At 43.5% G+C, this 15842-nt stretch overlaps 1 protein-coding gene across 1 annotated transcript in view; it reads right to left on the minus strand.

Moving 5' to 3' along the window:
- PTPRN2 (protein tyrosine phosphatase receptor type N2) overlaps positions 1 to 15842 on the minus strand; it is a 661085-nt gene that overhangs the window by 90938 nt on the left and 554305 nt on the right. The window contains exon 13 of the mRNA XM_038755516.1: positions 11403 to 11597. Within this exon, the coding sequence (XP_038611444.1) occupies positions 11403 to 11597 (195 nt within the window). The remainder of the gene's footprint in view (positions 1 to 11402; positions 11598 to 15842) is intronic.

The raw sequence follows: 15842 nt of genomic DNA on the forward strand, positions 1-15842 counted from the left end.
AAGCACTTAAACACCACAGAAAAAGACCACACAGCATCATCATCATCATCAATCGTATTTATTGAGCGCTTACTATGTGCAGAGCACTGTACTAAGCGCTTGGGAAGTACAAATTTGCAACATATAGAGACAGTCCCTACCCAACAGTGGGCTCACAGTCTAAAAGGGGGAGACAGAGAACAAAACCAAACATACTAACAAAATAAAATAAATAAAATAAATAGAATAGATATGTACACATAAAATAAATAAATAAATAAATAAATAGAGTAATAAATATGTACAAACATATATACAGATGTGTCCGTGGAGTCACTAGGGGTCAGATATGACTCGATAGCATAATAATAATAATGATAGCATTTATTAAGCACCTACCATGTGCAAAGCACTGCCCTAAGTGCTGGGGAGGTTACAAGGTGATCAGGTTGTCCCACGGGGGGATCAAAGTCCCAATCCCCATTTTACAGATGAGGTAACAGGCACAGAGAAGTGAAGTGACTTGCCCAAAGTCACACAGCTGGCAATTAGCACAGCATTACACAGCTGATTACACAGCATGTAATCAGCAAGGAGCAGTACTCCTTCAGATGGGGAAACTGAGGCACACTGCCAGGAATTGATCTTGCTGGCTGGCCGGCTGCTCCGGAAGCCAGGACTCCCAGGGGTCAGGCCACACGCTCATCATCAGACCACTATCCTCCCAGGATGATATGAAAAAGCCCCCAGTAATCGCTTTGACTCTTCAAATGACGTCAGCGGTTACAACAGGGAGACCTTTCAGGAAGAGGGAAGAGAGGAGGAGTTGGTTGCCTAGCAACACACAGACAGCTTCTCTCCCATTAAAAAGCACTGGGTCTTTTCTTAGCAGTAGTCTTTTATATGCTGCACCACTGATGTACTCATTATCGTTTTGTGATTAAGTTTTTAGTAAGGATAAAGAATTCCTAACAGTGCAGTTTGGGTTACCGGGGCTAGCAAGTAGTTGCTCAAAACTCAATCCTAGAAGAACCCCCTGAAAACCACGCAGGGAGACTTTGGCAAGCTCATGCCCAGTGAAGATTGCTCTCACTAAACCTGGTCTGTTTCGACTCTTAAACTTTCCTGAATGGGCAGGGAAGAGTGTGTATTGCTGAAGGCCTAAAAGTACAATCATTTCACCAGGGATCTTGCTAAAATCAATGAGATCCACAGATAGCCCCAAAGTTCACTTGAACCTCTTGCCCAACCCAATTTTTTTCATGGGATAGCTAAGAAATAGCAAATCTTCTTCAGTGAAGGTTGATATGGTTGGAATTTAAGCATCTTGAGGAATGATGAGGACAAGAAAGGGGCCTGGATAATTTCATAAACTTTGTCATCATTCCCTAAATAAGAGTTTGTTGTAAATTAATTTTAAGGGTGGGACATGGGAGGATGTCTCTCTTGTCAAGGATTTAAACTCCTGAGGGTAAATGATACTGGCTCCTGCTAAATGCATTATGAAAAATACACATACCCAGGGTTGTACAAAGTGGTTTAATCGATCCATCAATGATATTAATGATGATGTTGATACTAATAATAATAATGGAATTTGCTTTCTATATGCAAACTGCTGGGTATTCAAGATAATCAGATCGGACACAGTCCCTGAACCATATGGGGCTCACAGTCTAAGGGGAAGGGGGAACAGGTATTAAATCTCCATTTTACAGGTGAGGGAACTGAGGCACAGAAAAGTTAAGTGACTTGCCCAAGGTCACCCAGCAGGCAAGTGGCAGAGCTAGGATTAGAATCCAGGTCCTCTGACTTTTGGGCCCATGCTCTTGCCACCAGATGCTGCTACTTCTCGCTTATTGTGTGTAGAGCACTGTAATCAGTCCTTGGGTGAGTACAACACACCAGAGTTCATAGAAACAAGCCCTGTCTTCAATAAACTTTCAATCTAGCTGGGGGAAACAGACATTAAAATGACTTACAGGTAGGAGCCATGGAATCAGATAGGATTTCACCCGATTTCATCCTTTCTGTTTTTCTGTAACTGGTTGGACCATTAGACCTACTATACCCAACCTCGAGCAGCCTTTAAAATTTCAGTAGGAGAAGGAGCAGCAGCAGTACATTAGGCTTTAAATCTGGCACCCCAGATCATGCAATCTCATACTGTAGCACAAGGAGCAGGATTTCTGAGTTAAGGGAATTGACGGGTAGTGATATAATAATAATAATAATGATGGTATCTGTTAAGCACTTACTATGTGCAAAGCACTGTTCTAAGCGCTGGGGGGGATATAAGGTGATCAGGTTGTCCCACGTGGGGCTCACAGTCTTAATCCCCATTTTACAGGTAAGGTAACTGAGGCCCAGAGAAGTTAAGAGACTTGCCCAAAGTCACATGGCTGACAAGTGGTGGAGCCAGGATTAGAACCCATGACCTCTGGCTCCCAAGCCCATGCTCTTTCCACTGAGCCACGCTGCTTCTCTGCCCCACTTCCTGATTTTCCTATCAACCAATTAATGCTATTTAGTCGATCAATGGTATTTATTGGGTACTTACTGTGTGCAGAGCACTGTACTATGTGCTCAAAGAAGTACAATACACAGAGTGGGTAGACTGGTTCCCTGACCACAAGGAGCTAACATTAAAAGGGGAGACAGACATTAAAATAAATTACAGAGAGGACCATTTACTCAGCACTTACTGTGTGCAGAGCACTATTACTATGTGCTTAGGATAATTCATTAATTCAATAGTACTTATTGAGCGCTTTCTGTGTGCAGAGCACTGTACTAAGCACTTAGGAAGTACAAATCAGCAACATATAGAGACGATCTCTACCCAACAATGGGCTCACAGTCTAGAAGGGGGAGACAGACAGCAAAACAAAACGAGTATACAATGCAATAGAGCTGGTAGAGACAATCAAGGCATTTGCAATCTAGCCTGAATTTAGGAAGATCAAGACAGGATGAAGGGGAAAAACAAAGGAAAGCAAGCTTCATTTGAACACATTTTACCTAGGAAAATGCCTGTGTGTTTTGTAGGAGGCAACAGAGGGGTAGGGGAACTCTTTTACTGCTGTTTAGAACATAAAATCAGTGAATTAGGGAAGTATTTTCTGGACTAGAGCAGTCTGGGAATCTACTTCAGTAATTAATATTTATTTAGTTTTTTTCAAAAATGAAGGGTTTTCCATTAATGTCTCTAGGTCCATAAACTTGGGAGGTTTGGGGTCAAATTTAGGCTAGCATTACTGAAATCCAGTTTCTCCAGGAGTCAATCTAGTATCACCTGGTCTGCCACAACTGGATTACTGCATCAGCCTCCTCTCTGATCTCCCATCCTCTTGTCTCTCCCCACTTCAACCTGTACTTCACGCTGCTGCCCGGATCGTCTTTGTGCAGAAATGCTCTGGGCATGTTACTCCCCTCCTCAAAAATCTCCAGTGGCTACCAATCAACCTACGCATCAGGCAAAAACTCCTCACACTTGGCTTCAAGGCTCTCCATCACCTCGCCCCCTCCTACCTCACCTCCCTTCTTTCCTTCTACAGTCCAGCCCGCACCCTCCGCTCCTCTGCCGCTAACCTCCTCACTGGGCCTCGTTCTCGCTTGTCCTCCCTCTGGCCTGGAATGCCCTCCCTCCACACATCCGCCAAGCTAACTCTCTTCCTCCCTTCAAGGCCTTACTGAGAGCTCACCTCCTCTAGGAGGTCTTCCCAGACTGAACCCCCTCCTTCCTCTCCCCCTCCTCCTCCGCTCCATGCCCCCCGCCTTACCTCCTTCCCTTCCCCACAGCACCTGTATATATGTTTGTACGTATTTATTACTCTACTTATTTTACTTGTACATATTTATTCTATTTATTTTATTTTGTTAATATGTTTTCTTTTGTTGTCTGTCTCCCCCCTTCTAGACTGTGAACCCGCTGTCGGGTAGGGACCATCGCTATACGTTGCCAACTTGTATTTCCCAAGCGCTTAGTACAGTGCTCTGCACACAGTAAGCGCTCAATAAATACGATTAGGTGAATGAATGAATAATCTGATAATGCTCATCCCTTTCTAAACCCAAGTAATGAAAGGAGATAAAAATTCACCTCATCCCTTTAAACTTGAGGTCTTGTTCAATGAATTAATTCAGTGTTCAGTACAGAGTACCTGCTTAACAAATACCATCAACTACTGGGATTAAGTTTGAAAGGCTGCAGATTATGGCAGAGGACAGGACACTCTGGAGAAAGTCTATCTATGGAGTCGCTATGAATCGGAAATTACTCGATGGCACTTGATAATAATAATAATAATTTAACACCTAATTAATCCCTTTTCATGTGCTTTTTTGAGTGATATTAATAATATTTTATGCTTCCTCTTTATTTTGATTCATCAATATTGTATTACACATTAGAATTGCCAGATTTTAGTTTTGTGACAATAACATATCAATGGCAGCCTGGCTTCAACTGCCTTTTACCTGTGTAGAGTGGAACTTGTGTCACTCAAATACAAAATAATTATGCATTCCCCTGACAGAAATAGGAGACAGTTCCACACATAGTAACCAGGATATACACACCCCTAGTAAGTATGCTATAGCCCACCCTTTTAAGAAGGAGTGTTAGTGTAATGTCTGAGAAAGTTTAAGCGTCCAATTCCTTCCCACTCCTCAGATTGTCATTAGATACAGGAAGGCAAGGTCTGAGTGCGCAAGAAGCACTCAGGAAAACTCACCTGCTAGTATAAAGCAAGCACACCTAAGCTAACAGGAAACTGTACCCCTTGCAACCAGAAATGAGTATTTTTGCTATCAGGAAGTGTGTACTCCTGACAACAGGAGATGCATACCCCTACTAACAAGAAATGTGCACCTCACCAACAAGAAATGTAAGCCCCCAAAAGGAAATGCACGCCCCCACCAATAAGAAATATGTGCTCCTGCCAAGAGGAAATGTACACCCCCACCAAAAAGAAGCATGAGTCCATGCCAACAGGAAACATGCACCCCTGCCAACAGGAAACACATTTGCTAACAGGAAACATGCACCCCTGCTAACAGGAAACATGCACTTCTGCTAACAGGAAATGAGAAAGACTCACACTAGCTCTGAAAATATTTCTCTGCTCCAATACACACTGACCTATTTAAAATGACGTCCATTCAATGCGACATACTTTGGAGTTAAAACTCAGTAGTAGTGCCAAATATATCTTCTTCAAACTCACTTGAAAAAAGATTTCCTTTTCTTTCTCCACTGTAACCAAAGGCATCCCTATTGGAGTGTTTCTATGGATATTTTTTCAAAAAGCTTCTTTGAACTGAGCAAGATAGAGCTATGCCAGTTTCTTGGCAATTCACTTTAAATAGGGTTGTATTTGCACATATTTTGGTGAATATTAATGGCAGTTTATATTAGCAATGAGGCTTTTGTTGGTAAACTTACTTTGCCCCCCAGCTCAGGCATGTACCTTTTACTCTAGGAGTTTACAGTCTATAGACTGCCAATAGGAAGGTGACAGGGTGGCAGCCCAAGACAGCACAGGTGGCCCTTTTAAGCCAAGTTAAAGTGCCTTCCCTGCTCTCCTCCCTTTTCAATCTCCCTTACCCATTATCCTTCTCCCCACTCTTCTCTGGCACTGGGCAGAGTCTTTTGGGGCCCTCCACGGGCTACAGGGCTGGATATGGGGCTTTTCTTACCTCCACATGCCTGACAGCCAGGCACTGGAGGCTGGGGAGACCATGGGCCGGGGGTGTGTGTGGGACAGACGACTTTGCCCCGCTTAAAGCGCCCCTCCCACAAATGTGCCCCCGCTCTCAAAATGAAAAGAGGACACCCCTGGTATTATAGAGTCATTTAGCTACAGGAAGTGCTGCATCCTTCTTGTGATAATCCATTTTAGATTGCACATCACCTGCCATCTGGGGGACAGGCCCAGTCCAAACCCAGGGGATTTAATTTAGCCACAGACTCTAGATTCAAGGAACTGCTTCTCAGTGAAAGGAGATGGCTAATTACCTGCTGGCTAAGATGGATTATGGTTTCCAAGTTATAATTCTAAGAGAGAAAGGGGAGGAAGAGTGGAGTTTCAGAATCCAGGTTCTCTCCAGAGACCCCAGGGCCGGTCAGTTTTCCCAGGAGAAACCGGGAGACTAACACATAGCATCTCATAGACTACAAGGCTGCAGCAGTCAACGTGATGCTCACACTGTGGTGTGAATGTGGGTTAAAAAAAGATATGTTTTCAAGAGTTCATTTTCGGAGCTAATTGGTATTTACTGCTTGCAGTGTCCCCCTTCCAACCCAGTTTCTTAGGCCTCATTAATATATTTAGATTGTAGCACACTGAGCAGGAACTGTGCTCTTCTTCCATTTCCGCTCGGCAGAACTGAAAGCAGTGATGATATACACTGGCCTCTACCTCCCTTGCAGGATGTAGGGAGGATTAATTAGGTGGATCTGGGCTGCTCTTACATTGTTATTATTAATACGGCTCTTGTTTAAAATGCATTCAGTCCTCACAGCGTGCCGACCCCTAGACAGAACACAGAAAATACCCACTGCGGATACGGAATTCGCATTTGCTAATAATAATAATGATGATGATTCATAAAAATTCCAAAAGCCCAATTTTGGTCCACCATCAAATCAGGTTACATTTAACTAAAGCCCACGAGCCCTCTGGGCTGAATGAGAAAAAAACTAGTGGTGTGAATCTGACATGTCGTGTGAGCTGGATCAGGCTTAGGGCTGAATTCTATTATTGAATAGGCACCTTTAGCCCCAGCTCTTCTGAGCCTTCCTGCGTGAACAGACAGGCCTCCTGCCTCGCGTCATTCACATCACGGAGTGCCTTTGTTCACACCGAAAACCGGCCGTGGACATTCAGCCAATGACTGGTGCATGGATGCAAGGCCAGGGAGCTCCGGGATAAAATGTCCAGATGCTCCAACGGCCTTACTTTAGCCAAGTGTTCAATCTCTCCCCCAACCCAACAGCTCAACAGAGCGCTCCCCCTCCAGCCTACACTCCTTACTGTTGGCTTTAAGGCACTCAATCAGTTCCCCCATCCAACCTTACCCTGATGATCTCCTACCACAATCCAGCCATCACTTCACTCCTCTCCTCTAACTTCACCCTCCTCACTACACCTCAATCTCGACTATCTCACTGCCGACCCCTTGCCCACATCCTCCCTCTGTGCTGGAACTCCCTCCACTTCGCATCCAAAAGACTCTCCCCACCTTCAAGGCCTTATTAAAATCACATCTCCTCCAAGAGGCCTTCCTTGACTAAGCCCTCATTTGCCTTACTGCGTCTCCCTTCTGTATCGCCTATGTACTTGGATCTGAAGCCCATAAGCACTTGATATTCACCTCACCCTAAACCCTACAGCACTTATGTACAAAGCCATAATTTATTCTAATGTCTTGTCTCCTCTGCGAGACTGTAGGCTCCTTGTATTTCCATCAGTCGATGGCACTTATTGAATGCTTACTGGGTGCAGTGCTCTGGGAGAGTAAAACAGAGTTGGTAGATGCGTTCCCAGCCTACAATGAGCTTATGGTCTAGAGGGGGAAATGAGTTGGAAGAGTTTTCCAGGGATCAAAAATGTATGCCCACTTCCAGATCCCCCACTGCTTCCTCAAATGATGGATTCTCCCATCAAGAATGACGGACGAGTCTCGATCCTCTAGACTGTAAGCTTGTTGCAGGCAGAGAATGTGTATTGTACTCTCCCAAGCGTTTAATACAGTGCTGTGACAAAATACGCACTCAATAAATACCATTGATGATGATCCTGAAGTTTCAAGAGCAAGAAACTGCACAAAGGAATTGATTATGGTGGTAGCGGTTTGAGCAGCACCACTGGCCCTTTCTCATCACTGCCGGTGGTGTTCCTGCTGGGATACAGAGTGCAACATACGAGGAGGCCTACAGCATATAGCGAACTGCCCACAGAGGTTATATGCAGGATCCATTCCACTTTCAGAGGCGGTGACTGCAGCATAGTAACAATGCTGTGCAGTAGAGCCTTAGCCAAACGGTGGTTGCCTTGGTAGCCACTGCAGTCTTTGCCACCCACGCTAGATAGCCATTTGTCACACCTGGGGCTCCCAAGCACAGAATTCCCACACCTGCTGCCGGGAAAGAATTCTGGGTGGTGGGGGGGAGAAGGGGCGAGAGATTATTCATGTGAGTGCACTGTCCTTGCCCTCTGGTGATAAGCTTGTTTCTTCATAGCTCAAAGGAACCCCACATAAGCAACCAGGGACCACAGTTAGGGCTGTGCCATAGGCATGGAACTGAACGTCTCCATTCTTGGCATCACGGGGGCTCTGTTTATTAGGAAAAAAAGTTTTCAAAGGTGTCTGTCAAAGACTCATGGATCTTTGACTTGAAAGGGATTCTACAGCCCCAATGGAAGTATTAAAAAAAAGCACCCACAAATGGGTTAAATTTCTTTCACACTCTGCCTGCATTTAAAAGTCAAGGGACCTATCTGAGAAAGTGCATCTTGCTGAACCTGAAGCATTAAATGTTTCGAGGCCTTTGATAACATCTCCTGCTGAAGGGATTATTCTGAGGCGAATTCAAGAAAAACAGGAAAAAAGTCATATTCTTATTTCTCAAAATCAGACATTAAAAAGCTAACCTAAGAGAAGGCCGAAAAAAGAGAGCTAGAAGATAAGAGGAACAAGAACAAAGCAAAGAAAGATTTCAACTGATGAGTCAAACTGGTGAGCCTTCCATTGGGCAAATATAAAGCTGAAAAAGCAGGATGATGCTGTAGATGTGTGTTTTTTGGTATTTACATTAATCCCAGTTGCCCTAACGGAAAGTGAAAATAGGACTCTTATCTTGTTACCAATATGCACAATCTCCAAGACATATATCACCCTTATATAATACCATGGCCAATTCCTAACTTCTAACTCTAACAAAGGAGAAAGAAAGGGATTTGGAAGATACAATTGGGGCATGTTTAAAATTACTGTACAGCACAAGTTCTAGGTTTCTAATACAGTAAAAAGATGCCTGCTGTGCCCAATTACAATGAATGCATATCATTTAGATATTATGGAGTGACAGCATGTGTAAGTGGAACCTTTCACCAAGTTTTATGTGCAAATGTTCTGAAAGAGTTTCATTCTTAACTGAGGCTAAGAGTGCCTATATAAAAACAAAATGAAATAAATAAATATGAATCACCAAAAATGGTTGGGAAGCCCTCCAGAAAGGCAAAGTGCTAAGAGAATAACAAGTCATTAAAATACATCGTTCCTTCAAAATGTACAGATTTAGCCCTAAAACCAGGTCCCACTCAAGGGGTGGAAGGTATCCAATGAGCCTAGAGGGATGCTTGTAAAGCAAGCTGCTCTGAAGATCAAGGAGAGGAAGAGAATTACATTGACTGTGGCCCTATTGGAAACATATTTCAGTCAATCAAGTGCTCAATAAATTGAGCACTTATTGTATGCAGAGTACCCTACTGATATATATATATAGTCCCTTCCCAAGCGCTTAGTTTTGTTAAATAACAGACACATTCCTTGCCCACAATGAGTTTACAGTCTATTTCTCCTGCTCTCTGAGATTCTGATTTGGGGAACAATTGCAGGTCATTTCCATCATCCCTGCTACAGGAGTAGAGGGCGGGAGACAATTTCTAATCCTGAAAACAAAGCAAAACCCTGCTCCAAGACATTTCTACACATTTAGCCGGGGTCTGAGACCTGAGGAGGAAACCTCATTACCATATGAACTAACTAGTCAGGTTTCATTATCCCACTGGAATGAATGCGAACACTAAGTGGGTTTTAAAGAACAATCTTAGCCAGGGGCTCTTCTGTGTCCGACCACAATTTCTCTTCCTGCCCTGATCTCCAGCCAACCAAGCGGGATCTACCACAGCATGGCATCTCCCAGTACTGCCAGATGTAGGCAAATCCATGCAAGGAAAATCCATTTGTCAGATAACATGGAGTCGCTGCAATTTCTTTTCATCTCCTCTGACTGGGAAGTTGGGTGGGGAGGAAGGGGGAGTGCTGGGGAAGGAGACAGAGGAAAGGAAATACACAATCACGGGGACCGCCTTGAACTGGTGCTCAGATTCGATTAACTCTGTATCATAGTGGAGTCACCTGGTAGGGTGATCGCCTGGGTTATTCTATGATTTGGTCAAAACAGGGGCCCAACCACCCTTGAGCCCAGGATACCACTTCACTGGGCTTGGCTGGGGTTAATTATATTGGTAACACTGCTTTCAAAACGATGAGTATTGCTTTTTTACTTGGCAGGGCCTGCTTCGAGCCTTTGGGAATTAGCTACTAGAGAAACACAATTCCTGGATCCATACAGCCCTGTGAATATATCAGCAAAGCACTGAAATGAGGTTCTGTTTTCATCAACAGGAAGCTCCCTCTACTCCAATCTGAAAAATAATTTTGCTAGAGTGTTTTACATTCCAGGCTTCACAATTACTGAACAAAAGAGGCTGCCTTCAGCTTTCCCAATTCAGAGCATCGTTGAACTTCTCCCTCCAGGAGGCAAGCAGTTAGATAAGTTGAATTGGGAACACATCTCTTAATAAACTTAGCTATTAATTATATATCACACAGCAATCTTCCACCCTTCCATCTACAGCAGCTCTCCAAATGATTAAAAAAAAACACCTTGGGAAGGCGACAAGTGAATACAAGTATTTTTTTTTTTTTTGGAGGGCGTCAAGCTCAAGTTTCTGAATGCAAGAGCCCACCTCATCTTAGCCATTTAGATAAAACAGTAAGGACCTACAATTCAAAACTCTTATATCTCATCAGGTTCCCTTTTAGTTATAAGAAACCTATGGCTGATCTGCATTTACCCAAATGATTCTAGGGGAGCTGGAAATCAAGGGGGAAAAAAATAACTGCTTTTTATCCATCTTTTAAAAAAAAAGCCACATCCCCATTTAGGTCTAATAGATATGGAGGTTTCCAATTTTTGAAACAAGGAACCAGTGAAAATCTTGCACATGATTAAATGTGTGTGCAATAAAGCACTGTAAGCAAAAAAAGTGGGGTGATCCCAATGGATGTGGGGGGACAATCCCCGTGGTGACTAGGAATTGTGCTCACTGAAATGAAGAGGAAGAGCAGTAGAAAGAGCCCTGACATTTAGACTTTTCTTATTATTGTTTGTCCCTTTCCTAAGAAGGCTTGATTCTGTCATCAATCTTCTTGTCAGTCCTGGTTTAAAAAACATAGCACGTGTTGTGTGAGTGTGTGTGTGGGTGTGTGGGTGTGTGATGGGAATGGGGGGCAACTGAGAATGTTTAATTGTAACAACATAAAAATATTCTGTTAGAAACACCTTTTTTTTCATCTGGGAAACAGCTTCAATTTTTTTTTCATTTGACAAAACAAAAAAATTGCCTTACCAAGATCATGTGACCGGTGGAGATGTCCATGTTAGACTGCGCCGGCTCTTCAGACCATGAAGAGGTACTGCTCCGGGCAGAGGGGCTCGGTACGGGCCCATCGCTGAACTGGGACGAGACGCTATTGATGCGAGAAGTGTGCAGGGGCTCCTGGCGATCGGATGACTTGACAGCCATGCGCTGACGGCACAGCTCCTGGAAGGGAGGGAGGGAGGAAGGGAAAAAGAGAGAGAGAGAAGGAGGGAGGAAGGGGAGGGTGGAGGAGAGGAGGGATGACAGAGACAGAAAGCGAGAGGGAGAGACAGAGACAGAGAGAGAGCATAATCTGGGATTAATGGCATCCACCAAGGAATACAGTCTGTCAGCTCAGGGTAAGAAGCAAAAGGTTTTCAATTCACATCTCATGCTGTGGTGCCTTGCCTCTCTTCCAGCTATTATTCCTAGGGCCCAAAACCTCACGGAAATTGCCTTCAATATATGGGCTTACCCACAGCTAATCTTCAACTGTAGTTAGCCAATCCAAATAAAAGCAATATAGTAAATTAGCCTAAATTAGAAAGATGAATTATGAAATCTGGTTGCACTCATTTTCAGAAGTAACACTCTGTGTTTCTGGCCTGGAATCTTATCTATGATAGGTTGAAAATTACTACATGATCCCTCTCTGTGCTCTCGCTCTCTGCAGATTCAGCAAGAAACAACCAATTAGATTGATAATAGCTTGTGATAATGTAACATCTACACATCAGCTGCTCCATTTTCTTCATTAAAACAAACAGTACAAAACAGGGCTAGATAAGAGAAAGAAAATATGCTTTTCTAGGAATGAAGAACAGATATTGGTCAATCCTTCCAAAAGGGAGACTCAGGAGACGTATCCCAGAAAGGAAATATGCGTTAACAATAAACCACACCTAGGTCACCAAGGAAGCCTGTTTTGTTTAAACAGCTGCAGGGTTTTAAAATCTAAGTCTGCCTGCCTAATGGGACATCGATTGCATGGTTATTACAATGTATTTAAAATAGCTCATGGGCACAAAGATTTACACTCCACCATAAAATGTGCACATTTAACTTGTGCCTACTGTCCATGAATAATGACATGGGGTCTCCACACTCTGACAAGAACTGACTGGCCAGTGTATGTGCCCTCTGTGCATTATACATGTGGGGTTGCTACACATTGGCTGCTGATTAGCAGAACCTTCCTTACTTGCCCTTAGCTAACAAGATATCCGATCTGAAGTGTTCAGACAGTTAAAATGTGATAACCTCTATTCACTCTCTTGACCATTGGACATATAATTGCAACCCAGGAATCATCAGTTTGGGAACAATTTTTCTTCTTGGGATCCTTAGTTTGAATGGGTTATTTTTAAAATGCATTCTTTCAAAAAGGTGCCATTTTCAGAATGACATGATTCATCTGGGCCCCCATTTCTTTATAATTTCTTGTGGCAGCCACTCCAGGCACACAAATGGGGTCACGCTGTCCACCTGAACCTGACCAGAGGTATATATCAAAGGAGCTCTCAGCACCCCAAGGCATGTGCTAAAGATCACGAGGCACTTACGCGTCATTCTTCTCCTGCTCACCCTGGGCTGCCATTTTCCTTGGTATTAAAGACCTCTATAAGGCCACCTGACACCTTAGAGAGAATATCCTCTTTAGGTATAGCTCTCTGTGTGAACTGTATTATGTCTCTGAACTTCTTTTTCCCAGTTATTCATTAATAAATCTCTGTACCTGGATTTTTTTTTTATTTGAGAAAGGCCACCAGCAACAGTAGGGCAGCCCAATCCAGCTGGCTGCAATAGAGATTACTATGGATTCAGGGAAAAGGAGGGATGAAAGACAGAAATAGATTACCTTTCCTCAAAATTCCTGCTGGGAGGAAAAGGGCAACAGAAGGAGAAAATAAAGTGATGCCACAGTAATAATTACACAGGTACTTCCATTTTCTGCCCAGATATTTCCAAATGCTTATTACCTTTTTTGGTCATTTCAAAACAATGGCTTTATTTCCCTGTTATGTTCCAGTTTTTCCTGACAAGTGATTATTTTAGGGACAACAGCACTTGACAACTTATTTTCCTTCCCCCTGAGGGGCACATGAAATTTCCTAAAAATTAGGCAAAATTCAAGCAAAGGTGTCTTCTATTATTGTGGATGAATAAACCTTGTCTAGAAGGGCAATAATGCTATGATACTCCACTAGGTATTAAAGCATTAACGCTAAACAACATATAGGAAGAAAATCCAACACATATTTAATAGATCAGAATTATTATTAGGAAGAAGCTTTGAATGTCTTGAATTTCATCTATTTAAAAATCTTACTGAACTCGAGCTTCTCTGAACTCGGTATGTAGCTCATAAAATAATCATTGTCCTTTGAATTTGCAGGTCATGCACGATCGCCATAATGAATTCTGTACTTAAAGGCTTTCTCTCTGCCAAAGCTTAGTAGTGGCACCAATGCACTAAAGAAAAAAAAAGCCTTGCCATTCTCCACAACAATACAAATTGAGAGGGCTCACCTTATTAAAAGGAGTCTTCCAAATGGGGTGAACTCTTACAGCTTTAACTCAGTGAGAAAGAAGAGGCTGAGAAAGCATCAAAGAAGAGTGAGTTACTCTTCTGGCTGTTCCTAGGGCCATTTTCGTCTACTGATTTAATGCACAAGGGCCAGAACTCTGAATTCTCCAAGAAGAGTCAGAAAAGGTCTCAAGAAGTCACTTTCCTCTCCTGTCCGAGTCCAAGATTTGTGAATATGGCAAGGATTACTGTATTTCTGCCAAGTGAGCATGTTGCCTGCCTGCTTTCCTCCTATTCTTGCTCTTAGATACATGTGGAAGGGCAGATGGGGAAAGAGAAAAGGTGACAGAGGAAAGGGACAAGGACACCTACATCAGTTGAAAGTTCTGGACAATGGAGTTTAGACCCACCGGGTTTGGAGAAGAACTGCAGCAGTAATTTTCCTGACTAAACCATGTCCCCTCCCTGTTCTCAAAGCCCTCCTAAAAAGCTCCATCCTCCAGGGAGCATTTCAAGATTAATCCCCCTTCCCCCACCTTCCTGGCATCTCACCTGTCAGCCACCCCAGCACTCCTGAATTAACCTGCTTCTATACTGACTAGTTTATTCACTTGTATTATTTTATTGTATTTACCCTCTCACTCCTCATAACTATACATCTTCAATTGATGTCACCTGCCTCCATCATTAGATAGTTCCTCAAGGACAGAGACTGGGTCTTTCACTACTCTGTGGGCTCCCTGACCTCCTGGTATACTGGTCGGCTAAAGCAGGGGTCCAAATAAATGCTTTTGACTGATAGGAAGCTGAGAGGAAGACTATAGGTCCCCTTTTTGTGTGTGTGTGTGTGTGTGTGTGTGTGTGCGCACGAGTGGGGCATGCACACACACACGCACACACACAATCCCCTGCCCATATATGAAGATCACTTTGCTGAAAATTTTACTTCCTGTGTACTTTTGTGTCACAAAGGAACACTTGAAGATTTGCTCTCCCACCTTTACTGGGAGCCCATCTAACCTCACCCTTTCATTGTGGCTCACAGGACCTCTTTTTCCTGTCATTCCCTCTGTTTGCCTCACAAATTACATGTTTCAGCCCCAGGCAAGTGAGCCGTCCACCACCTAAGGTAGCCGAGGGCCAGCATGAGGAGTTGTGGCAACATTGCTTCGGCCTACCTGTGCTTGACTTCAGGACAATCTTGGTGGAATCTGGAACCTATTTCCTTTAAGTAGTCAAAGTAATCAATGGCATTGATTGAGTGCTTACTGCGTGCAGAGCACTGTACTAAGCCCTTGGAAGAGTACAAGTTGGTAGACACGTTCCCTGCCCAAAAGGGGCTGACAGTTTAGTGTTAGTAGCAGCTGCAGTAGTATTTATTAAGTACTTACTCTATACAGAGCATTGTACTTAGTGCTTGGGAGAGTACAATAGAACACAGTTGGTAGACACATTCTCTGCCCACAAGGATCTTACAAGTCAGGTAGTAGTAGTAATAGCAGCAGTATTTATTTTGCACTTACTGTGTACAGAGCACCGTACTGCATTTACAACTGGGAAAGACTGCATAGGTGGAAAATAGTATCTACCTAGAATTTTAGAAGGTAAATTGTCTCCTAGAAAAATGCTATCTATTGAGTGCCATCCTGCAAATGATCCATGAGGCAGCATGTGTCTCTAGGTGTATGAATGGCTTAACCCCACCCTTCAGAGAAGACTCGTTTACCCGTTCATCAGCCTGACAAGTCACATCTCCACATTCCCCATCAGGGAGTCGGGGAAGTTTGAATGTGGAGGCAGGGGAGGTTTAGGAGTTGGAAGTTCCATCCCCTCCGGTAATCCCAAGCCTGGAGAATTCTTCACGACCACTGGGATCTCAACCTGCCAGAGAGGGTTTTGGG

The sequence above is a fragment of the Tachyglossus aculeatus genome, chromosome 13 (genome assembly GCF_015852505.1).
Source record: "Tachyglossus aculeatus isolate mTacAcu1 chromosome 13, mTacAcu1.pri, whole genome shotgun sequence".
NCBI classification, from domain to species: Eukaryota; Metazoa; Chordata; class Mammalia; order Monotremata; family Tachyglossidae; genus Tachyglossus; species Tachyglossus aculeatus.